This window comes from Ictalurus furcatus, chromosome 6 (genome assembly GCF_023375685.1).
Source record: "Ictalurus furcatus strain D&B chromosome 6, Billie_1.0, whole genome shotgun sequence".
In the NCBI taxonomy this organism is placed as follows: Eukaryota; Metazoa; Chordata; class Actinopteri; order Siluriformes; family Ictaluridae; genus Ictalurus; species Ictalurus furcatus.
Window position 1 is genome coordinate 25,160,011 of NC_071260.1, and position 25,934 is coordinate 25,185,944.

The 25,934-nt window shown below is 37.5% G+C and overlaps 1 protein-coding gene across 6 annotated transcripts in view; it reads left to right on the forward strand.

Moving 5' to 3' along the window:
- The window catches only part of LOC128609007 (bile salt export pump-like), a 43,073-nt gene extending 20,975 nt beyond the window's left edge, over positions 1-22,098 (forward strand). Inside the window, exons 3-25 of one of the 6 annotated variants that reach the window (XM_053627280.1) lie at positions 10,007-10,140; positions 11,863-12,034; positions 12,208-12,332; positions 12,457-12,631; positions 12,930-13,043; positions 13,148-13,258; positions 13,340-13,465; positions 13,565-13,768; positions 14,155-14,325; positions 14,418-14,613; positions 14,708-14,789; positions 14,904-15,009; positions 15,117-15,281; positions 15,390-15,417; positions 15,454-15,494; positions 15,740-15,901; positions 16,065-16,268; positions 16,487-16,728; positions 16,971-17,124; positions 20,030-20,227; positions 20,418-20,624; positions 20,825-20,971; positions 21,152-22,098. In XM_053627280.1, coding sequence (XP_053483255.1) covers positions 10,007-10,140; positions 11,863-12,034; positions 12,208-12,332; positions 12,457-12,631; positions 12,930-13,043; positions 13,148-13,258; positions 13,340-13,465; positions 13,565-13,768; positions 14,155-14,325; positions 14,418-14,613; positions 14,708-14,789; positions 14,904-15,009; positions 15,117-15,281; positions 15,390-15,417; positions 15,454-15,494; positions 15,740-15,901; positions 16,065-16,268; positions 16,487-16,728; positions 16,971-17,124; positions 20,030-20,227; positions 20,418-20,624; positions 20,825-20,971; positions 21,152-21,352 — 3,465 coding nt within the window. In that variant the 3' untranslated portion in view covers positions 21,353-22,098. Of the gene's footprint in view, positions 1-4,887; positions 5,101-10,006; positions 10,141-11,862; positions 12,035-12,207; positions 12,333-12,456; positions 12,632-12,929; positions 13,044-13,147; positions 13,259-13,339; positions 13,466-13,564; positions 13,769-14,154; positions 14,326-14,417; positions 14,614-14,707; positions 14,790-14,861; positions 15,010-15,116; positions 15,282-15,389; positions 15,495-15,739; positions 15,902-16,064; positions 16,269-16,486; positions 16,729-16,970; positions 17,125-20,029; positions 20,228-20,417; positions 20,625-20,824; positions 20,972-21,151 lie in introns of those variants that run through there. The other 5 variants (XM_053627281.1, XM_053627282.1, XM_053627283.1 and 2 more) reach the window with 5 other exon arrangements.
- The last annotated feature ends 3,836 nt before the right edge of the window (positions 22,099-25,934 follow it).

The window sequence follows — 25,934 nt, forward strand, 5'->3', positions numbered from 1 at the left end:
TCTGCATTTGCATCCGTCTCCACCTTAGAATCATGAGAGTTACTAACAAAAAGTAGCTAACTACATTGAAGCTACTTAAATGGGCAACATTTTTAGCATGTCATGATTGTGAATCAGCTTATGAATAACTGTGTATAATTTTGCATAAAGAAATTAAACACAATTTTTAAAAAAATTCAGAACAATTATGAATTTATAATTGCTCTTTAGGCTACTTAACTTAAAATGACAATCGTGTTCACCTGTATATGTGTCCTTAAATTTGTGCTTGAACTCTTGGATGTCGTATTATAATTGAAGTATTGGATGAAGTATTTTAACCTTTGGTTTGCAAAGATTACATATAAAGGTGTAATAAGATTTATTATTTGATTCCTTAAGGCACATGAATGTTGAAAAATAAAGCCACAGGTAAAACCACGGGTCTGTTTTGTTTCTCCAGCCTAATGTTGGCCTCGTTCACTTGCATCAATGCCTCTTTGGACAACATATTGAGAGTTCCCATGAACAGTTACCAAATGAAAATTCAAACACTTGGAATCAGTTCCAGACCTTTTATCTCCTTAATTTGTCATGAAATAGCGAGGAAACAGGCCACACCTTGCCTTGAAACTGCTTATCAGTCAACTGTCCACTTACTTTAAAGCCTGTGAAATAGGAGGGACTATGTAAAAAATGGTTAATGCAATATTTTTGTTAAACCCCTCGACCTAAAGTGGAATGGCTACACTTCAATCACATCTTGATTGATTCATTTCAAATCCACTGTGGTGGTGTACAGAGGCAAAATTAAGAAAATTGTCTCACTGTGCAAATACTTGTGGACCTGACATACAGTATCTCACAAAAGTGAGTACACCCCTCACATTTTTTGTAAACAATTGATTATATCTTTTCATGTGACAACACTGAAGAAATGACACTTTGCTACAATGTAAAGTAGTGAGTGTACAGCTTGTGTAACAATGTAAATTTGCTGTCCCCTCAAAATAACTCAACACACAGCCATTAATGTCTAAACCGCTGGCAACAAAAGTGAGTTGCAGATCAAATATCATAAGATGGACTATGGTAACAAAAGGTTAGTTAATCATATAATGTCCTGATATGAGAGGTAGGCTGAAGTGAATGCAATTGCAGTTAGAGTTTATTGCAGAAACTGGCAGACAAATTCAAATCGTAAGGCAAAGGTGTAATCAAAAAACAGACAATAATTAGGCCATGAGCAAACCACACAAACAGGGCAAATCCAGAAACCAGATAGAGAGCAAGATCAGAAAATCAGAATAAAGATATGTAAATGAACAGTTTGGTAAGGTCAGGTAATCACACAATGAGCTTTACTTTGCAGCTGACTGAATGTTCATGGTCTGTTTATATACAGTGCTGTGGAAAAAGTATTTTCCCCCATCCTGATTTCTTCTGTTTTTGTGTATATCTCTTACTAAATCGTTTCAGAAATGAAAACAAAGGCAAACTGAGTAAACACACAATACAGCTTTTAAATGATAATGTTATTTATTGAAGCAAAAAATTATCCAATAGCAACTGTGCCTGTGTGAAAATGTATTTGCCCCCATAGTTACTAATTTCCCAAATCTATGAAACTGCATTCATAGTGAAGTTCAGCTGGACTAGACGCGACCAGGCCTGATTACTGCAAACCCTGTTCAAGCAAATCAACATTTAAATATCACTTTTTCAACAGCATGAAGTTAGTTAAAAGGTCTTACACAGTAACACACCATGCCAAAGTTGAAAGAAATTCCAGAAATGTTGAGGAAGAAGGTGATTGAAATACATCGGTCTGGGAAGGGTTACAAAACTATTTCAAAGGCTCTGGGACTCCAGAGAACCACAGAGATAGCCATTATTTCCAAATGGAAAAACTCGGCACAGTATTGACCCTTCCCAGAAGTAGCCGACTTTCCAAGATTCCTCCAAGAGCAGAGCGACGACCCATCCAGGAAGTCACAAAAGAGCCAAGGACACCATTGAAGGAACTACAGGCCTCTCTTGTATCAATAAAAGTCACTGTTCATGAATCCACTATCAGAAGACACTGAGCAAAAATGGCTTCCATGAAAGAGCATGGTGGTGGGGGCGTGATGGTGTGGGGATGCTTTGCTACTTCTGGGCCTGGCCAACTTGCAATAATTGAGGCAAACATGAATTTTGCTCTCTACCAGAAAATTCTAAAGGAGAATGTCTGGTCTTCAGTCCATTAGTTGAATGCAAGCAAAATTGGATTATGCAGCAAGACAATGATCCAAAGCATAGCATTGTTGCTTCAATTAAAAAATATTTTTTTTAACTGTATTGTGTGTTTACTCAGGTTGGCTTTGTTTTATGTTGTATTTGATTTGAAGATCTAAAACTATTTAGTATGAGATATCCGCAAAAACAGGGGGAAAAAACTTTTTCACAGCGCTGTAGATGCGGGTGTAATTGTGAATAGGTGTGCATGGTTAAAAGTCCACTGACTATGAACGTGACAGAGTTTGTGTGTTTTGGGAAGTATAGTCCAGGGTGGCCATGTTTCTAGGCTGTGGTGTGTTCTGGGAAAAAGAGTTCTTGGCAGATACAGGAGTTGGCCTGACATGTCCCATATAACCACAGATTTTTTAGTTTATCATAGGTTCTATGGTTTCTTGTAAATGTGTGTTTGCCTAGTACCCTGAGATGGGGGTATTCAAGTCAAAATTAGTTCCATAAAAAACTTGACATGCAGCATAATAAAATGAGAAAATTAATGTGGTCATGTGAATACACAATGACAAACAGGATCAGCAGGATCAAGAACAGATTAAACAAATTATGCAAAGCTGAATAAACCGGCGGTGGGAATTGTTACATACTGAACTGAAGCTGATGAGCAGCTGTCCAGGTGATGGGTATGTCATCAGTTGACTGGTAGTGGTGATATACATTTATTAAAGAAGGGATTATGATCTTTATGTGCCTTAGGACCTCTCAGTGATTACATGATAATTAGTAGGGGTGCCACAGGGTAGTAGTCATTCAGGCATGACACAGATACAAATTTAAATACTAAGTCTATTTTATTTAGAGTTATACCTCTATATATCTCTGATCATGTGTACCAGTTAGTTTCTATATGTACCATATAGAAATATTTGTTTATGTTTCCTTATTATTTGTATTGTTGGCATCAATTGTAATACAAGTTTATAATGGCATAATAGTAAGTATTCAGCTTTAGTTCTAATGAATGCACGGTCCTGTAGGGTCATTCTGTACAACATCAAGAAAATCAGACCCTATTTCAACAAATAGGCTACACAACTACTAGACCAGGCTCTTATCATATTAAAACTGGACTACTGCAGTGCACTACTCTCGGGCTTCCCAGCCAGCTCCTTCAAACACCTTCAAATGATTCAGAATGCAGCAGCAGCAGCATGTCTCGTCTTCAACCAGCCCAAAAGGACCCATGCCACACTCCTCTTCATCTCCCTCCACTGGCTTCCTGTAGCCGCCCGTATCAAATTCAAGGCCTTGATGCTCACGTACAAGACCTTCTCTGGAACAGCACCCCCCCTCCCCCCTCAACACTCTCCTGAAGGCTTATGGTCCCTCACGCAATCTGCTATCGATTAATGAAGCTTAGTAGTGCCTACTCAGCATGGCTCAAGGTCCTTTTCCAGAACCTTCGCACTAACTGTCCCTCAATGGAGGAATGAACTTCCAACCTCAATCCGGACTGCAGAATCTGTCACTATCTAACCCCTAAAATGCCAACCCCACATTATCCTTTTAAAAAAAAAAAAAAAACTTACTCTGCGCACTTTGCTTTTCTAGAACTCAATTAAAGATCTTGTACGGTAGCACTACTTGCATTGTTCTCTGCTTGATATATCGCTTTGCTTGTATTTCCTCATTTGTAAGTCGCTTTGGATAAAAGCGTCTGCTAAATGAATAAATGTAAATGTAAATGTAATGGATGTCTCTTAACTTGCAGTATTCCAGCTTACCTACAATTAATTGCATGTACTATGTTTAATACAATTCCTACAGCTATGACTCAACCAGAATAAGCAGAATGAGCAGGTTGCCTGGGCAGAACAGAAATCTTCCTCATAATGAGGCTTGAAACCTTTACAGTCCCCTCTGAAAGTTTTGGAACAGCAAGGGCAATTCTCTTGTTTTTGCTATACACTGAAGACATTTGGGTTTGAGATCAAAAGATCAGAATTTCAGGTTTCACTTCCTGATATTTACATCTATACGTATGGAAAAAACTTGGCACCTTTTGTAGCAGACCACCAAAATTTTAGGTGAGCTAAAGTATTGGAACAGCCTTAAAGTAAATTAAAGTAAATAACACTTAATATTTGGTTGCATATCTCTTGCTTGCAACAACTGCATCAAGCCAGCAATCACAAAAGCCTCACAAAAGAAGAATGCAACTGTATAGTGATGTCAGTGGGTTGCTGGCTTGATGTAGGTATTGCAGAAGGACTGTGTGTCAAAATAATATTCTAAATTGAATTAGAATTAGAATTTTTAAAAACTTTCAAGATGTTTGAATCTTGAAAGATGTTGACATGGTTGTATTACACAATTCCCATTCTACCATTTACATTTGAGGCATTTGGCAGATGCCCTTAGCCAGAGGGAATTACAAAAGTGCTTTGAAGTCTCGATCAATAAATACAGAATACCATCAGTCTGAAAACTCTGTCCTGAAAAGTACACAGACAACACCTTTTTTTTTTTTCCAGTTATATTTTATTCAAAGTGCTAATTTAAATTCTTAAGGAAGAGGATCCCAAATGTTTTCTTTGTGTTCTTCACACACTCCTAGGGGCAATTTATCTTAGCCAATCCACATAGTGGCATGTTTTTAAAAGGTGAACCCAGAGGAAACCTACGCAGATACAGAGAGAACATACACAGAAACTCCACACAAACATCAACCTTATCTCAGGATTGTGAGGTAGCAACACCACATTCTGAAATATCTAGCTACATTACCTATTATGTGTTATTTAGGAGCATAATCTGTAAGCCAGCATTTCTGGGGGGGTTTTCCCCTCATATGTGACTTTTTGGACTTGTGGTGTTTTATAACAGAAGGTAATGCTTTTTTGTTGTTGTTGTTGTTGTTTGTAATCATGAAAGTTTATAATTAACTGAGTTTAGTTGCTTCCTTAAACAGGGAAGGGAGTATAGGGGACCTGTGGCACATTTTGTTTTATGTATATTTTAAAATCTGTATCCTGTGTTTATATGTTTCTGTAAAGCAGCTTTGGGATAATGTCTATTGTAAAAAGTGCTATACAAATAAAAGTGAATTGAATTGATTATATAGACAAGGAAAGATGAGCTCTGGTAGAAATGAAAATCATGCAATAATAATAATAATAATAATAATAATAATAATAATAATAATAATAATGTTTTAAAGAACAGTTTCTGTTGTGCATGCACATTTAAAGCAAAAAATATTTTAATTTTGCAAGTTTAAAGGTTTTAATGTATCCTGCTAGAAAATCTAGATATTTTGATATCCTTTTGATGTCCAATAAACTGACTGCTATATTATAGTTAGGTAAGTTATTTCCTTAACACAGACATATTGCCATGATGTTGAACACAACATTGTTGGTAACCATTTATGAAATGGGCTCCCTTACCTTCTCATAAATAATTTATTGAACACAGTGTGCTGCTGTTTTACTGCCATGGACTCCCAGCAGAAACAGTTAAGAAAAGTGCTAGGCAATAACAGCACATGAAAGCGGCAGAGCTTTACAGATACACTTGCATCTGTTACTTTGTGCAATGAGGCAGTTGACCTTTCTCCATTTGCAGCAATGTTTATGGACAACTGTTTCAACTTTATGTAGTTGACAGATGGGATCTGTCTCCACTATAGTGTCATTCGCGAACGAATGAGCCAGGTGTTGTCGAACTCTGTTCCCCTGTCGGGATCTGTTCCCCCCAGCCCCGGCCCCATGTACAATATTCAAAATGAAAACACTCTCACAAATATAACATTACTTATTCATAGAACGCAGGTGGTTGTGTTAATTAACACATAAAAACACCCCATTTTCAAAACATAACTGGGGAAAACAGATCCCGACGGGGAAACAGAGTTCGACACAACAACTGTTGCTGGCTCCTAACGTTCAACTTAAAGGGGACCTATTATGCCCCTTTTCACAAGATGTAATATAAATCTCAGGTGTCCCCAGAATGTGTCTGTGAAATTTCAGCTCAAAATACCCCACGGATAATTTATTATACCAAGCTACCCCTTTTTGGGTGGATGCAAAAACACGCTGTTTTCTTGTGTGTCTCTTTAAATGCAAATGAGCTACTGCTCCTCGACCCCTTTCCAGAAGAGTGCTGTGCCTTTACAGCTCGGGCTTCGCATACTACAGCAACAACAAATCAGGAGAACCAATATGACTGACACTGTAAATAATGGTGTTCCACCCTATATGAATGAATTATACAGAGAGTAAGCATTTTCAGGTTAAAAATACAATTGACGACATAGCTCTGGACTCACTCAAGCTGAAATAGGTCAGTGTCTGTCAGTGATTGACAATCTCCACATTAGTGTCCAACACTTGAGAAGGGCACACCTGTCTCTTTTAATATGTAGATAAAGTCCATTCCTGCGTCTCAATCAGCATACTGTCAGTACTAAATAGTATCTGAGATTAGAATTAATGTGTCCCAAATCGTAGTATGTTGAAATGAGTATCTAAAAGGTACCTGGATGGTCGTCTATTTCCGGTAGATTTTTGAAATGTGGATCCGTGGACACTTTTACAGCTAATATTGCCCTCAACTCCTTGCATGAGGGAGGAGGAGTTTTGTGACGGTTTGCTTTGCCGAATTCAATGATGCATTTTAGAGAGGTGTAAATGAAATGTGGAAAAATAAATCAAGGCAATGATAAATTAAACTATTTGGTATAAATTATATTAGGAATAATGGATGAAGAAAAGCTGAACTGCAACGAGGAGTTTGTTTACAGTGACAGTGCTCTCTTCTGGCCAAAAACATTCTCTTCTGTTACATGATGTGTTAGTATGTCCCTGTCCTTGCATACTCTTTTAATACACACTCAAAGGTATGTACTTTTTCTTCTCAAAAAGAGTACTTTTAGTACATAGTAAAAGTATGCCAATTGGGATGCAGGGCATCTCTACAGCAGCCAGTTATTAAATTTATGATGGAGATGGAGACTCCAACGTGCATGCAACACCAGTCCTATTCAAAAGGCATGAAATTTTGTCGTGATAAAATTACGCCGTGAGGAAACAGCTTTTTGTTATGTCAAAATAACGAAAAAACAACTTTTGTTATGTCAAGATGAAACGAAACGATCTTGTGTCGAGATCACAAGAAAATTAAGTCAAGATCATGAGAAAACAAGAAAGAAAAAAATTAATAATGCATGGCTGCTTAGGGCTTCCGTAGTACTGGAGGGATGTGAATAGGTTAAATATCATGATAGAAGTACAAGAATTTAATTCTACTACTAAAGTGTTTCACCCTCTATTGATCAACAAAAAAGTTTTTTTTTTCTCCATGTTTATCACCTTTTAGAATAAAAATAATTAAAAAATAATAATGTCTTCAAATCTAAATAACTTTAACTTTAGAAAAAAAAAGCAGCTTATTAAAGCAATATTACACAAGCAAGACTTCTCAAGATAAAGCAGAACTTAAAAGTGCATTAGGTAAGATTTCTTAGGTGGAGCTGAATAAGATTTGAATGATTTTTTTACTCTTTGTGCCCGCCTTTTCCCATGAACACAAAACTTGAGATAACATGTTAACTAGAGTTAGCATTAGGAATGACACCACTTTCAAGCGCACTATATAACACTATAAACACACAGAATACGGATTGGTGAATAATGATTATGAGAAGGGTCACAAGTGCAGTTGCTGTCCTTTTTTCTTTGTAATAAGCAGTATTAGCATGTTAGCAGAGTGTGGAGTGAAGGGTGTGAGGGAGCGTCTATAAATTGACTGACAGGTCATTTAAAATAGGCATGTAAACAAGAAACATGCATTCTGGACTGTGAGGCAGCATTCCAAAGGGGTTTTTTCAGCCTTGTACCTTTTTCCTGAGGTCGTGGCTTAAACCATGATTGTTTTTTTCATCATGTTCTACATATTTTTCAACTAATTAGTATTATTCGTAAGAAAACAAAATCAAGGTTCCGTACATGTTCCGTACATGTTCTCCACATGTCTGCATGGGTTTCTAGGGTTAGGGAGGGAGGGTTTCCTCCATCCTCCCAAAAACATGCCAGTAGGTGGATTGGCTAAGATAAATTGTCCTTAGCTGGGTGTGAGTGAGTGTGAGAATGTATGCGAATGGTGCCCATGAGATGGACTGGATCCAACCCGACCCTGACTGAAATAGACTAAATCAAGTGTGTCAAACTCATTTTAGGTAACAGGCCATATTACACACACACACACACACACACAGGACATCTCAGAGACGTGAAGCCAGCCTCATTTTTTCCAACGGTGCTCATGCTGCATTCCAGAGCAGCTTAATACATTTGGTAGAAAGCCCTGACAGCCCTCTTCCAAATACAGGAGCTCACAGATGCCCCCGATTGGCTAGTATCGTTGTGACTGACAGGGGAGAGAGTAATGCCATCCCTAATACCCAGAGAGCAATTATACTCTCTATACTTCATGCCACAGATGACTGTGACTTACAGTAGTTCAGATTCAAACTCACAATCTCTCAACGATAGGGCAAATGATTTTCTGAAGTGCCACTCACTCTCCCACAAGTTGGTTTTAATTTAGAACACAGATTCTAAATGCATTTGGTGAGCCGTTCATTTGGTGTTTTGCGTCATCATCTCTGTCCAGCACATTTGATATGAGAATTGTATTTTTACATATTTATGCACAAAATCAGATTTGATTGTATGCATGATGTTGGTCTTTTTTCAGTAATGATATTGATTAGAATGAATCACTGAACATGAAGAAAACGAATCTTAGCACAGATCATCAATATGTAGAAATATGTCATGATGATAAAGGTAAGGTGTCCATTTTCAAAACTACATTTCTCTTTCAAAACAGAAAGTAGTCTATAATATTATAAACATGTATATCCTCTTTCTTTTTTTTTGCTACCTTACACCATAGCCACTGAAAATGGGTGAGTATGAACGGTTGGGTAAGCCGTTACTATACATGTTGACTATCAGTATATGCACTCTTCAAGGGATCCATTAAATTTTCCCCAAGAGATAACAGAAGAACTTTTTAGGGTTTAGATTTTTTTAAGTGTATAGATGACCAGTGCTAAAAAAAAAATGTTAATAGTTGTAATCTTCACATTTCAAGATCTGGTGGTGACAAAAAAGGAGAGAAGGCCCTTGGTGTTGGCTTTTTCCAACTGTTTCGCTTTGCTACATGGCTAGATATTGTGATGATGGTAGTTGGAGGGTTGTGTGCACTTGTCCATGGTGCTGCCTCTCCTCTCATGCTGCTAGTCTACAGCAAGATGACTAACACCTTTGTAGCCTATGAGCTGGAGATTCAGGAACTAGCTGATCCCAACAAATTCTGCATCAATAACACTGTCACCTGGACTAATTGGACTGTAGTGGATCAGGGAGATAATACCACTGTGCATTGTGGGTAAGTGGTGTATAGTGGGCTGCAGTTCTGTTTGAATCAAGCAAGCAAGATGATGAATGACAAATTAATCAGATTATAAATAAACTGCTGTTTCTTTCTTTTACACAGTGTAGATATTGAGGCACAGATGACCATGTTTGCTTATTATTATGTTGGTATTGGAGTGGGTGTTCTAATTCTTTTCAGGTATAAAGGAAGCATTTATTATTATTATTATTATTATTATTATTATTATTATTATTATTATTGTTGTTGTTGTTGTTGTTGTTGTTTGATAAATACCTTCAAGTATGGTACCTTTAAATCAACAGTATGCATCTTCTTCCTATTTCAGATTGCTCTGTGGGTCTCTGCAGCTGCAAGGCAGACACAGAGAATCAAAAAAATATACTTCAGGAAGATCATGAGCATGGAAATTGGATGGTTTGACTGTAATTCTGTAGGAGAGATGAACACAAGAATATCTCAGTAATATTCACATATTTTTAAATATATTGTGAAAATTACATTATTTAAAATCCTGTGAATGGATTGGATTAAATAAATGATCCAATAAAACAAATTAATTACAGCTGAAATCTGTATTGTAAATACTATTGGTCGAACTGAAGCCTCTTTGGCTTATTTCCTAAACATATTTTATAATGTCTGAAGCTTTTCACAGACATTCTTCATAACTTGGAGGAATGTAATAAGTCTTGGTGACTTGACTTCCGAAAGGCTTTTGGGGGCATTTGACATATGACATGGAACTTACCTAGACAGAGAAGAAGGTCCTAGCAAAAGGATTACAATTTGCAGTTACACACCAGCACATTTTGTATCTCATTAGAGCCACAACATCCACTATGTGTAAGAGCACCATTCCAGACATTGATGGGGAACAACACAGAATGAAGGATGGCCCATCCTTGTCAGTGCCAAACCATCCCACCCAGTCTTACTGCACAAGACAGATAAAGCTTGACACTCTCAACAATGACTCAGTTACCATCACATCTGCAGATAAAGGAAGATGCAGAATATAGCTTAAAAAATTGCACTAGTTAGTGATGTCAAAATATAAAAAACTAAGGAGGGATCTCAGAAGTACGTAAAATGCATAAGTCATGGACGGATTTCCAAAATTCAGAAGAGGCTGCCCCTATGCTTTTATGGATGTCCTAGTGTCTTCCTACATAAAAGGACATAGAAACAACCCTTTTGACATTGTTTAGCATGCAGAAAGGAGAATGGCATTTTAGGAAAACAACTTAAGTATTTGCATTTGACACCCACAAACCACTGAAATACAAGCTAGGAGTGTTCAGAACATTACCAAATGAGAATGAAAATGTGCCAACCAACTCTGAGTCCGATGGCAAGGAGTGCAAACATCTGAGCAAAGATAGACACCATTTAGTACCTTTTACCTCATACTGTCACACAGTGTTTAAATAACTGGGATTTTCCACCATCCATCCATTCAATTCAAATTTATCTGTATAGCGCTTTTAACAATGTACATTGTCTCAAAGCAGCTTTACAGAAACATATAAACACAGGATACAGAGTTAAAATGTGTGAATTTATCCCTAATAAGCAAGCCAGTGGTGATATGAGGAAGAAACCTTGAGAGGAACCAGACTCAAAAGGGAATCCATCCTCATCTGGGTAACAATGGACATTGTGAAAGTGAAGGGAAGTTTATTATGGATTTTATATAAGTCAATTCCCTTTCAAAGGGAAATCCACGTTGCATTAGTACAACGCTGTGGGAAGTGCCCTCGCACGTGACCAGTATCTGAAGCTTTTGTAACATCACGCCTATTTATAGGCTTGCCGTGATTAGGTGATGTGGCAATTAAGCACGTCGTGTGATATAAAAAGAGCACCTGTGAACCACCATATGACCCCTGGATTTCCCACCAATCATTTATTTATACAAACCAAATTACATTTGAGACATGATACAACTGAGCAGTTGTGGGTTAAGTGTCTTGCTGAAAGACACAGCCTTGGTAGTTGGACTGGGCCAGATTTGACCTCACAACCTTCTGATCTCATGAGCTCATGAGCTGAAGAGGCCAAGTCATAAGTGGTGCCATGTCTTCATGGCCTGAATGCCTGTCCAGTCACCAAGACTTCTAGATCCTAATATGTACCTATGTCTATATGTATAATTATATTTTTTTCTCTGTGTGTAAACAGTTATATTAATAAAGTCAACAGTGCTATAGCAGATCAAGTGGCCATCTTTATTCAGAGGATTTCTACATTTATCTTTGGTTTTCTGGTGGGCTTTGTTGGAGGATGGAAACTGACACTGGTAATGATAACAGTAAGCCCTCTGATTGGTCTGGCAGCAGGAATCATCACCATGGTGAGTTATTGTTCTATTGTCTAAACATAGCAATATTGATTTCTCTCCTTTCTTATGCATTTTCTAATCATTGTAACATAAACTATACATTTTTCTTTAGATATGTTTTACTCTGATTGGCTTGACCCAGTGTGTCAGGTTTACGTTGGATAACAGAAACTGTGTGTTTGCAGGCAGTTCTTAGACTGAAAGATCGTGAGTTGCAGGCCTATGCCAAAGCAGGATCTATAGCTGATGAAGTCCTCTTTGCCATCAGAACAGTCACAGCATTTGGAGGCGAGGACAAGGAGACAGAAAGGTATGTGTTTCAAATTACAAATAAAGGGCCTCTGCTAGTCAACAATTATCCTTACACAAATAAACCACTCAATGAGGCATATCAGTAAGCATATAATAATGGTTTGAGCATGTTTTATCTTCAGATATGTCAAGAATCTTGAGGAGGCGCAGACTTGGGGGGTGAAGAAAGGAATGATCATTGGTGTATTACATGGTTATCTGTGGTGCATCATCTTCCTTTATTATGCTCTTGCCTTCTGGTATGGATCCAAACTTGTCATTGATACCAAAGAGCTCACACCTGGAACCCTCATCCAGGTATGAGCAATTCACAAAAATGTATTATGATTTAATAATCATTTAATCGTTTAATCATTAATCATTTTCCTTCATTTACCATTCAGCTTACAGTTGTTTTATATTTTATTAACAATTCCCCCTTGCAGTACATCAAATCATGATATCATGGTGTTGTTTGCATGCTTATATGGCACAAATGAATTCTGTAAAAGTACATTGGCATTTTGATGTACACATCATTTTTTAAAATGTTTTACTTAATCAATTCATTAAAAAATAAAAATTATTTATGTAATAACTTTTATTGTGTGTTCAGGTGTTTTTTGGTGTGCTTATGGGAGCCATGAATCTGGGTCTAGCCTCTCCATGTCTAGACACCTTCACTTCTGGTTGTGCTGCTGCCAAGAGCATCTTTGAAACCATTGACAGGGTAAAACACACAGTGACACAATCAGTTAACAACAGGTGTTCCCAAAATTAATGTTACAGTCATATGGCTACACAGGATGATGGCCAAACTTTCTGCTCACACAGGTACCAAAAATTGATTCTTTCTCCGAAGAAGGCCACAAGTTAGAGAGTGTGAAAGGTGACATTGAATTCCATAGTGTTCAGTTCAACTATCCCTCCAGGCCTGAAGTAAAGGTTAGACAGCTCAATTTTTCTTTTATAACATTGTTTTCTTAGCTGAGTCTGTATATTATATTTACATTCCTGTTTTTGTAGATTTTAGATGATTTACACTTACTGGTTAAAGCTGGGGAGACTACAGCATTTGTTGGACCTAGTGGATCTGGAAAAAGTACAGCCGTCCAACTTATTCAAAGATTTTATGACCCTCAACAAGGAATGGTAATTCACACCTGTTTAATGGATACATTTATATGAGTGATTATTTCCATACGTATGTAACCAATCTGTGTTTGTGAGCTGAGCTGTCATCACACTTAGGTCACCCTAGATGGACATGACCTTAGGAGTCTGAATATCCAGTGGCTGCGTTCACTGATAGGCATTGTAGAACAGGAACCGTTTCTCTTTGCCACAACTATTGCAGAGAACATCCGCTATGGCCGACCAGGGGTCAGCATAGAAGAGGTTATACAGGCTTCTAAAGAGGCCAATGCTTATAACTTTATCATGGACCTGCCACAGGTACATGACCAATCACACATGACAACATCCAAATTAGTAGTATAGCAGTTGTGCAAAGAAATAAATGGACAATGGTCTCCAACAGGGTTTTTTTTGTTTGTTTGTTTGTTTTTGTTTTTCGTTTTTTACAAGACATGGTAACTTCAAGAATTAAAGTTAAGGCTACCATAAATTATTCAACTAAAAAGATTCATTGTAATTTTTCTGTGATTTTTGTAAGATTACTGTTAATAAACACCCATTGTTTTAAATGCTGTTTTGAAACTACAATTAAAATTTCTTCAGTTGTACAGTAATGAATTATTTGTTATAAAATAGATTTAATTCTGATTTGTAAGGAAATAGGATCAATGGCACTTTTTCATGACATGCCGATTTCATGACAGAATTTTGATACACTGGTTGGAGAGGGTGGCGGTCAGATGAGTGGTGGGCAGAAGCAGAGGATTGCAATCGCTCGAGCACTGGTCAGAAACCCCAAAATCCTTCTGCTGGACATGGCCACCTCAGCCCTGGACAATGAGAGTGAAGCTCTAGTGCAGGAGGCACTGGACAAGGTGACAACACATTTTCACTGGTATCTATGGTTTAGTCAGTTCCTTTGTTGCAAAGGAATATTGAATTGATATTGATACATTTTTTTTGTCAGGCCCGCATAGGCAGAACCACCATCACTATTGCTCATCGTCTGTCTACAATCCGTAATGCTGATGTGATTGTGGGTTTTGAACATGGCCGTGCTGTGGAGAGGGGCACACACAAACAATTAATGAGCAGACAGGGAGTCTATTTTACTCTTGTTACACTCCAGGAGCAAAGAAGCATGAATCCCCAAACAGACAAAAGTGAATATGTCGTATATGGTCTGTGATATATTGTTGTTGTTTTTGGTGGTAGAGGTGGTATAAGTCCTGTTGGTTCTTTTGATACTCCGTTTAGGATCTGAAGCCAGCGATCTTGAGGATGATAGGATTGAGCAGATAACAAGTTTCAGTAGAGGAAGCTATGGATCAAGTTTAAGGTACAAAACAATCAAACATAATCTTTTCTCAGAATTTTAGATGGCAAAAATATTTGTTTATTTTCCTTGCAGTACATAATGTTTCATTCTAAAAAATAATCCAAATGCCTGTAGGATGAGGTCACAGTCTCAAATGTCAAACCACTTTATTGATGCTATATCTGGGGAAATTAAATTTGATTCTGAGAGCCTTGAAACAAAGCCACTGAGAGTAACAAAGGTAATATTCACTATAAAGAAATTAATTTGTCAAATATTCCTGAATTTTTATATAAGAACACTACACTTACACTATTATTATTATTATTATTATTATTATTATTTTAGAAAATCGATGATGCTGTGGACAAGTTGACTGAATCAGCACCAGTGGCTCGAATTCTGAAGTACAACCAGCCTGAATGGCCGTATATGTTACTCGGCTCTTTAGCAGCAGGTATAAATGGATCCGTCAACCCCATATACGCCCTCTTATTCAGCCAGATTATAGGGGTGAGCGGCCATTTAAATGCTTTGGACAGACTTTTATGACTTTATTGAAAGTTTTGGCCTTCTTATACAGTAAATGAAGTAAATGGTAATTAGACCAATTTTATGCAGACATTTGCTATCAGAGATATGGATGAACAGAGAGAGCAGATTAACTGGATTTGTGTTCTCTTTGTCTCTGTGGGAGTTATGAATTTCTTCTCAAAGTTTCTAGAAGTAAGTTCTTCTGTCTTCATTATTTATGTACATTTTATGTGCACATATGTGCATTATGTATCTAAGTTGCAAAACACAAAATGATAAAATTGATTTTTTTTTTTAGCATAAAAAGAAATATAAATGATATTTTGTCTTGTAAGATGAGAATCATGTAATGCTGGTTTTATAATGTTATAAATGAAATGAATGTTCCTGATATTATATATGATATATTAATGACAGTATATCTGTATACATTGCAGGAGTATGCTTTTGCTAAGTCTGGTGAGCTACTGACTCGCAGGCTAAGGAAGATTGGTTTCCAGGCTATACTCAGACAGGAAATTGGATGGTTTGATGATCCTACCAACAGCCTTGGAGCTCTTACCACTAGACTGGCTACTGATGCATCAATGGTGCAAGCGGTTAGTATGCCTGTGAAATATATAGCAAATTAGTTAGATGTGTAATGAAAAGATTAGGTTAGCTAGACCTGCTTTTGGCATAACTGCATTAATGTTTCATTAAAATATCGAAAACAATGTACTGCAAACAATGTTATGAATAACAATGTCATGTATGTTTCAGGCTACTGGCTCTCAGATTGGTGTGATTGTGAACTCGCTGACAAACATTGGAGCCTCATTTATCATTGCATACTACTTCAGCTGGAAGCTAGGCTTGGTGGTAACATGCTTCCTTCCACTTATTGTCTTCTCTGGAGTCATCCAAAGTAAAATGCTGACTGAGTGTGCTTATAAGGACAAGATAGCAATGGAGGTAGCAGGACAGGTAAAGTAGCAATATTGAGTACTTGAACATTTACTATTAGAAAGAGTGCAAAACTTCTCTTTTTTTTCACTTTCCTGGTCACTGCATTATTCCAAATATCTCATGTCATAGTGTTAACATCTTTGTTGTTATTCTAAAATAATAGAAAATAGTAAAAAGAAAACCTTTGAGCAGGTGTGTCCAAACTTTTGACTGATATAGTATATCTGATACCACAGGTGTCCAGTGAAGCTATGGCCAACATCAGGACAGTTGCAGGCCTATCTAAAGAGAAACAGTTTGTGGCTTTGTATGAGCAGCAGCTGGATGCACCCTACAAAGCAGCCAAGAAGAAGGCTAACATCTATGCCATCTGCTTTGCCTTTGCCCAATGTGTTATCTTCATGGCATATGCAGCCTCATTTAGATATGGTGGCTGTTTGGTTAATTTTGAAGGCCTGCACTATGTGGTTGTTTTCCAGTGAGTTCTAATAAATATTAATGATATACACTATAGCGTGTTTATAGTGATACTGTTGTTGTTTATGTCAAATGTAAAATGACTTTTGAGCATACAGTATGCACAAAATTGCTAAATGTACCACAACCTAGGTAAGTGCCAAGGGGTTATGTACAATGCAATATTGTAAATAATATAATCTAAGGCATAAAATATGTATTGTGAATTATTTTCATTAAAGTTGTGTATGTTTCATCCCATAGAGTAATCACGGTCCTTATAACCAGTGGCACAGCTCTTGGAAGAACTTCGTGTTTCACTCCAAACTATGCCAAAGCCAAAACTGCTGCTGCCCATTTCTTCAAATTGCTTGACAGAGTCCCTGAAATCAGCAGCCAAGCAGAGGGGAAAAGATGGGTAAGAAAATGTTCAGTGATCAGACTTCTCTGTAGTGAAGAAAGGATTTCACTGAATTTTTAACTTGAACTCTGAAGAAGATTGTAGAGGGAGTGTAGTTTCGTACAGATAGTGGATGTAGTAAAATTTAAGCATAATACACAAACAGTTTCTAGAAAAACATGACGTTTTAGACACATGTCCTTCTTCAGCTGTTCAAGCAAAGTGCTTCTTAGTCTGTAGAACATGAAACCATTTGATGTGCAAAATGGTTGATGATAGCTATAGTAAAAACATGACATTCATTCTTTAAGATTGCAGAGTTCTAAGCGCATGGCAACTCTTTCTCTCTACTTTTTTTTTTATAGTTAATTGGTCCCTTAACAACAACCAGCAAAGCAAACTGATATGTCATTAATGTCCATCGCTGTTCATGTGTCTTGCCACTAGGAAGGCGAAATTAATTGTGATGATACTAAAGTGTGCATTAAAACGATTGGCCAGACTCTGCTTGGTTTTTCTGATATACAACTGATTACATAAGAACTCAGTGGCACTTGTTGATGAGAGCGGTCAGAGGAGAATGGCCAGACTGGTCTGAGCTGACAGGAAGGCAACTGTAACTCTTTACAAATGTGGTCAGCAGAAAAGCATCTCAGAATCCACAACTGTCCGAACCTTGAGGCAGATGGACTATAACAGCAGAAGACCATTTAAGGTTCCAATCCTGTCAGCCCAGAACAGGAATTTGATGCTACAGTGTGCACAGGTTCACTGAAACTGGGAAGTTGAAGATTGGAAAAAGACCAGCCAATGTTTCTACAATCTTCAACTGTGTGGTTTCATAAATTATGCATAATATGTTTTTTTTCTTCTATTACAACAATGACATGACATTTTCACATCAGTGATTGAGCACATTATGTTCTGTTATATAGTCAGGTCCATAAATATTTAGACATTGACAAAGTTATTGTTATTATAAGTTATAGCTGTATATCGTAGTATATTGGAGTATACGATGTATATGTACACAGTATATCGGAGTTGAATTTTTTTTTTAATGTTGACTTTTAATTTGAGGTTGGCCATTGCAGAACATTCCACTTGTTTGCCTTAAAAAGTCTTCGGTTGCTGTCAAAGTATGCTTTGAGTCATTGTCCATTTGTACTGTGAAGCACCATCTGATGAGATTTGAAGCATTTGGCTGAATCTTTTGTCAGGAGTCACATCATCAATAAATACAAGGGAACCCATTCCATTTGCAGCTATACATGCTCACACCATAATACCACTTCCACTATGCTTCACAGATAAGGTGATATGTTTTGGATCATGAGCAGTTCCTTCCTTTCTGTATACTCTTCTCTTCCTATTCTGGTACAAGTTGATCTTTGTCTCATCTGCCTAGAACTGGATTTGTTCCAGAACTGGATTTTTGTCTGGTCTTCCTGTTTTTGAAGCTTACCAGTGGTTTACATCTTGCAGTAAATCCTCTTCATTTACTCTGGGGAAGACTTCTCTTGATTGTTGACTTTGACACAGATACGCCTACCTGTGGCTGTGGCTCAGGTGGTAGAGCAGGTTGTCCACTAATCGTAGGGTTGGAGGTTTGATTACCGGCCCACGTAACTCCACATGCCGAAGTGTCCTTGGGCAAGACACTGAACCCAACGTTGCTCCGGATGGCAAGTAAGCGCCTTGCATGGCAGCTCTGCTACCATTGGTGTGTGAGGGTGTGTGAATGGGTGAATGAGACCACAGTGTAAAGCGCTTTGGATAAAAGCGCTATAGAAGTGCGCCATTTACCTCCTGGAGGGTGTTCTTGATCTGTCCAACTGTTGTGAAGGGGTTTTTCTTCACCAAGGAAAGAATTCTTCAGTCATCTACCAAAATTGTTTTCCATGTACTCCTGGGTATTTTGGTGTTCCTGAGCTCACCAGTGTGTTTTTTTTGTTTGTTTGGGTTTTTTTTTAAGTATATATACTAAATTTAATTTGGCCACAACTAATGTGTTTGCTATCTCTTTGATGGGTTTGTTTTCATTTTTCGGCCAAATGATGGCTTGCTTCACTGGCAATGACAGCTCTTTTATTGAGAGTTAACAGCAACAGATTCCAAATGCAAATGCCACACTTGAAATGGTGCACTTACACCTCTGCTCTGCACACTTTGCTTCTCTAGAACTCAAATAAAAATCTTGTATGGTAGCACTACTTGTATTGTTATCCATGTTTAATGTGTTGAGTTTAACATCTATCTGACAACTACATGAGCTTGATTTTGTAACCTGTAGGCTCCTCATTGTGAATAACTATAGGTTATTTTGGTCATAGAAATGAAGATTAATAAATGCAAAACTGTCCAAATTCTCTCTCGGTTATGTAATAACCCACACCTGGCCATGTCTTTTTTTTCTTCTTTTAATCAGGAACTTTAGTGGGATTTCACATTAGATAGTTAACCTGCGGCGAAAACTGACCATGGATCAGTACAAACACTATTGAATCATTTCAGTTTTATAAACCTACATAATAAAACTGACCGGAGAACAGTTTTCATGTTTCACTTGGAGAGCAACGACCCCTAGTGGCGAACCATGGAAATTTCGCAACATTTCGAAACAGTGTGACGTAACGAAGCCTCGTTTGTCGAAGTCACATGACTTGCCCAATTCGATACACGCGAACCACGGATTCGAAACAAAAGATTCGTAAATGTTTCAAAGCCTCATGAAGCACTGTTTTGAAAGCGCCCATCACTACATATAATAAAGCTCTTATCTGCACTTGTATCCGTCCTAACCTCCATGTGACACTATGGATCTGACTGTGAATGCTGATTATTTTGATGCCCTATTTTCAGAGCTTAATTTGAGCTGGATCATTTTATAATATATAGGTTAATGTCCTCTGCTTGTGTGTAGGATAACTTTACAGGTAGGATTGAGTTCAAAAACTGCAGGTTTACCTATCCAAGCCGGCCTAACATCCAGGTGCTGAGGGGACTGGAGGTGGAAGTGAGTCCTGGCCAGACACTTGCATTTGTGGGCAGTAGCGGTTGTGGCAAGAGCACAATCGTTCAACTACTGGAAAGATTTTATGACCCAGACCAGGGCCAAGTGGTGAGAACCCATAGTCTTACTGCTCAGCAAGGCCTGCATACACCTAGCTCTATTTGATATAGAATATGATTTTTTTGGCAGTCCAACACTTGGCTTCAAATATTTCAGCATTTTTTAGAGGTTGTTGCGGTAAGCAACACAATAGCTGAATAGTTAATTGACAATTATGCATATTTCCTTATTCTGACAGCTGATAGACGGACACCCATCCCATGAAATTAATGTACCATTCCTGAGGTCCCAGATTGGAATTGTATCTCAGGAGCCTGTGCTTTTTGACTGCACAATAGCAGAAAACATCCAATATGGAGCTAACTCACAGTCCATCACCATGGAGGAGGTCATAGAGGCTTCGAAGAAGGCTTATCTGCATGATTTTGTGATGAGTCTACCTGATGTGAGTATCATATTTTATCAAATATCATTTTTTATCAAATATCATATTTTATTATGATCACATTTACAATAGTACAGCTTAAATAAAATAAGCATGGTTTACTGACAGTTTTAATGGCTCTGTGTTGAACAGTAGATTAAGTAATGACATTGCACTAAAGAAAATGACACCTTCTTGTCTTTGCTGTGGTTGGTTTACAGAGATATGAGACTCAGGTTGGAGCACATGGTTCTCAGCTGTCTAGAGGGCAGAAGCAGCGTATTGCGATTGCTCGCGCCATTATCAGAAACCCAAAAATCCTGCTGCTGGATGAGGCTACCTCTGCCCTAGACACAGAAAGTGAGAAGGTATCAAGAGCATATCCAAATTAATTGCTTGGCTTATTGTTGTTTTGTTTGTTTGCTTGCTTGCTTGCTTTATCTATTGTACATTACTTATTTAATGAAGATAAAACATATCACCAGAACACAAGTGAGTATTTAACTCTCTCTAACACAGTTAACACTTAATACTTTCTCTTTCTGCAGACAGTTCAGGCAGCGTTGGATGAAGCTCGATGTGGCCGCACCTGCATTGTCATTGCACACAGACTCTCCACCATTCAAAATGCTGATATCATTGCAGTGATGTCTCAAGGTGTTGTTATTGAGAAAGGCACACATGAAGAGCTTATGACTAAGAAAGGGGCCTATCACAAGCTGGTTACTACAGGTGCACCCATAAGTTAAAAACAATATTGTAGAATGATGTAGTAGACCTTTACATTAATTTACTAGTGTACCAACAGGATGTGCACTGATCTGGAGCAACTGTCCTTTCCCACAGAATGCTGTATTTGTCCAGCATTGTATATAGATGAATGTAGATATTTTGGTTTGAGTTCAAAAGATGCAGCTCAATGTGTCTGTCTATGCATGCATGCATGTGAAGCATTGTAAATGTGTATGGTACCAAGACATTTGGTGATACAGTGGAGGGTGCCCTGGGAGTCACTGTAGACCCAGCACCCTGTGTGAAACTTAATACGGGTCTGATGGTAGCTTTAATATCCGTAAAAGCTTGGCAAATTGCTCAGTAGCACACTCATCCTGGTCAGGGTCATAGAGGATCTGGAGTCTATCATATGAATGGTGGGTTCAAAGCAGGAACACACCATAGACGTTTGTGTATGGTGCAGGGCAAAACTGCAGAGACAGTAACCAGAGCTTAGCACAAACCCTCTCTGCTATGCAACTTTTAGATTTGAACTATTTCTAGTTGGACATTTCAGTGTTTTCATTAGTCATTCATAGTTATAACTGTCCTCCTATCCTTGATCATGTTTTTGCTGTCTTTTGTTTTGTTTTGTTTTGTTTTTTTGTTTTTTTACCCAAACTTTTCTAATTACACTAAGTTTCGACCTGCTTTTGTTACACATGTATCACAACCACTTTCTACATAAAATAAAGCAGAAAGCACCAAGCAATGGCTATCAGGCACATGTTCCAATATTTTTTTATTACTTGAAAAAATGGATGGTCTGCCACCAATGGGGCCATGTTTTAAGTTGGCTACCTCATCTACATGTAAATATCAAGTAATGAAACTTAATTCTGATCTATCATCTCACATTCATCTTTTTGATCTCAACCCCAAATATGTATAGAAAAATGTATAGCCTTGGTGTTCCAATAGTTTGAAAGGGGACTGTATGTTTTAAAAATGATATTTCTAAATTGTTTGTCTTCAGCATTACATATTTTAGACCTTAATGGTTTGGACATATGGAAGACTTTATTTATTTATTTATTTATTTATTTATTTATTGGTTTAGTCTTTTTTTATTATTATTATTCATGGACAATCCATTTTGATATTTTATATTAGACAGAATCAAAATTCATACATCATGTAATTTTGCTTTTATTAAATTTAAATTTAAGTTAAAAAGAGAGAAAATCTAAAGTCTGCATATACATATAAATAATTTAGACCTTATTGCCTTTTTGTGTACAAGATTTACAGCCTTATCACATCTGAGTGTTAGAACATGAGCAACATTGTAATATGTTCTCTCTGCAAAATCATACATGTCCTGGCAAATATAATTCAAAAAGAGAGAAAAAAAAAACATTTGGTTTGAAAGAAATTCCAGTTTCCTTGCAAGCTTTTTTAAATATTTCCAACTGACAAAGAAGGCTTTCATCATCAGGATTTTCCATCAATCTATTTTCTGTACCACTTATCCTCCACAGGGTCATGGGGACCCTAGAGCCTATCCCAGGGAACTTGGGGCACTGGGCAGGGGACACACGGGACAGGGTGCCAACCCATCACAGGGCAAAATCACACACTCAGTGGACAATTTGGAAATTCCAGTCAAGCAACAATGCATGTGTTTGGGGGAAGGCTGGGGTCCTGGGGGGGCAGTGCAGGGCACAGGGAGAGCATGCAGGCTCTGCGCACACAGGGCAGAGACGGGAATCGAGCCCCCAACCCTGGGGATGCGAGGCAAATGGGCTAACCACTAAACCATCTTGCCCCTCATCAGGATTTTATTTCTACTAAATGTTAAAATATAATCACAAACTCTAACCAAAATGTTTTATATGGAAGAACAAAACAAGAAAACCACCAACAACAAATGGGATGTTGGCATAAAAGTAAAATCAGTAAATCAATTCCTGAAGATACATGCATAAATTTAGGTCTTAGATTCTGTTCTACTTGTAAATTATGTAGATAACTTTGTTAACCATGGTAAACAATAGGATGTGTGTACTACTACAAATCACTTGGATAACAGAGTGGCAGTTTTGAGTAATTTTTGCCAAACTTCAACTATTCGCTGACGAAATATTGTCTGGCCAACACACAAGTTAATGGTGGATCCAAAAGAGTACAAACAGACAACAGAGCAACAAATGTGGCCATTCAAATCAAGAGATTGAGAGAATACAAATACAAGTAATTCTCTTACTAATATCCAGGCTAAGCAAAGGAAGTAAAGGAAAGTCTGACTGATTCCTGTAATTGTCACTCTCATCTGTCTTTGAAGGCGAAGAGATGAAAAAGCGCTGCTGCTTCTCTCCATGCTCTTCATGTGTTTCCGCAGGTAAAGAATAGTCGCACAGCTTGATGTCAACATCACAAATAAACAGAGCAATAAGTAACTAAATCTTAACCACATGTCTACCTGGAATATAAAATACAGTGTATCCATCTTTGTATGTGCTTCATCCCTTTGTATGGTGTATGTAATATTGAGGTCATATTCGTAAAGGTCATAAAGCTCCACATGCACTGCAGTTAGAGCAATGCCTTCAGAGAACCCAAACATGAAGAAAATTTTGTCTGCTATCAAAGCTGAGTATATGAAGAATCTAATGTTCCTTTTCAAATAGATGAAGACAGACCACTGAGCAGGAACAATCTGGCAGTAGTAGAAGACATTCAGCCAAAGAGATGAGGTTACACTGGTCCTCATGGTAAACAAGATCATTTCTGTTATAACAGAAGAACCCATATCACTTGGCAAAAGTAACTTAGATTCCATGAAGGTATACAAAAAAATACAGGTTTGAAGAGTGATGTTGCACCCAACAAGTGTTCCCAGCAAGACATTAAGGGGTTGTTTCAGTCGCTCTGTACGTTGCTGTGGAAAAAATATACAGAAGACTAAAAAAATATTCATAATAATGCTGATAATGGACACAGGGATGTTCACCACAGCAAAAGTTAAGGAATCCATCATGATAAATTAATCCTGGGAGCCACGGAAAACCATTTTGCTTATCTTGTCTTTGTGAAAGGTGCCTGTCATATATGCTCTCTGCAGTTCATACCCACCCTCAGAGAAATGAAATTATTCATTATGGGAGTGCTTACAATGTATTGCCCACCTCACTTTGCAATGGATGAGACAACGTATAAATAAAAGGACATAGTATTAAAGAGAATTCTCCTAAATGTAAAAAAGGCTACAATACATTTGTTTATTGACTGATTATATAATATATAGATATATAATATATAGATATATAGATCGAAGCTCCACAGAGGGCTGTCATCTTCACCATTCAAAACAGTATTTATAGCACTTTATGGACTATACATCACCACCATCTATTAAATAAATGATTTTACAGTATGTTATACAATAAAACGTTTAGGTATTATCAAGTGAATTATCAAATATGACTTTCAGTAAACATGTGCCCAGTGCCCAGTTTTCACCCCTCCTGTCTGGATACAACAGCAATGTGTGAAAGTTAACCATTGATTAATCTTGCTTATTTCCCTGAGTATGAAAACTACTACTGTATCAGTTTACATTACATTTGTATTTACAATGCAAATAGCTCAAACTGGTGAGACAGAATGGCATTTCAAGCTTATTTTCCATGTCATTGTGTTAACACAGTTTAAACTGCATTGTTTCACTTGCTTTTACAATGTTTATTCTTGTTTTAAAAGATGCACACAACAGTAGACTTTCATTAATATCTTTTTTTTTTCCCTTTTTCATATTATTCTAGAGACTTCTGTCTCACAGCTAGTGTCTGGGTACCCATGATACCCATGATAAATGCCTTTATGTTTCTGCCAAAGACCTCTGTTTGAGATTATGGGTTTAACTGCTGGGCTGTCTATGACAGTGGAACCACTCTGGCTCACAGGATTAGACGGGAGATGGTGGCTCAGACCAAATAGTGATTGTTAATTATGCCTGTAATATTGTCTCAATTATTTTCACATGCAATCATATAAGGAACTGAAAAGATGAACATTGATTACACAGGTAAATGTTGACCTGCTATGGCATTACTGCCTCTGGTGCCCGTAGGATTACAGCTCTTGCCTTGCCACAATGCCGAATGCTGAAAACCTCCCCACTGACTAGGGCTGTGAAAAAAATTTTAAATGTATTTTTAAAAATATTATTGTTTTATGATAATTTTTCATTTTACTAAGGATTCACTTGCAAAAAAATAGAACAAATGGAACAAAAATAGAAATATTGCTATAAATAGAAGACTTGAGACTTGACTTGAACTCCACCTCAGAGACTTGAGACTTGACTTGGACTTGGACCTCAGGGACTTGTGAACATATCTGGCCTAAATAGACAAAACAAAATTCACTGCAATCAATGAAAGCCTGCATTTTTAATGTTACATATTCTTTTTAATTATTGCATAGTTTTACCACCTAAAATATTCTGAAAATAGACACACTGGTCTGTGTAGTATGTCTTGCAAGACAATGACACTAATGTTTCACTGACAACAAAGATAAGTACTGTTGCCCAGTATTCACAGCTCTTCTGTG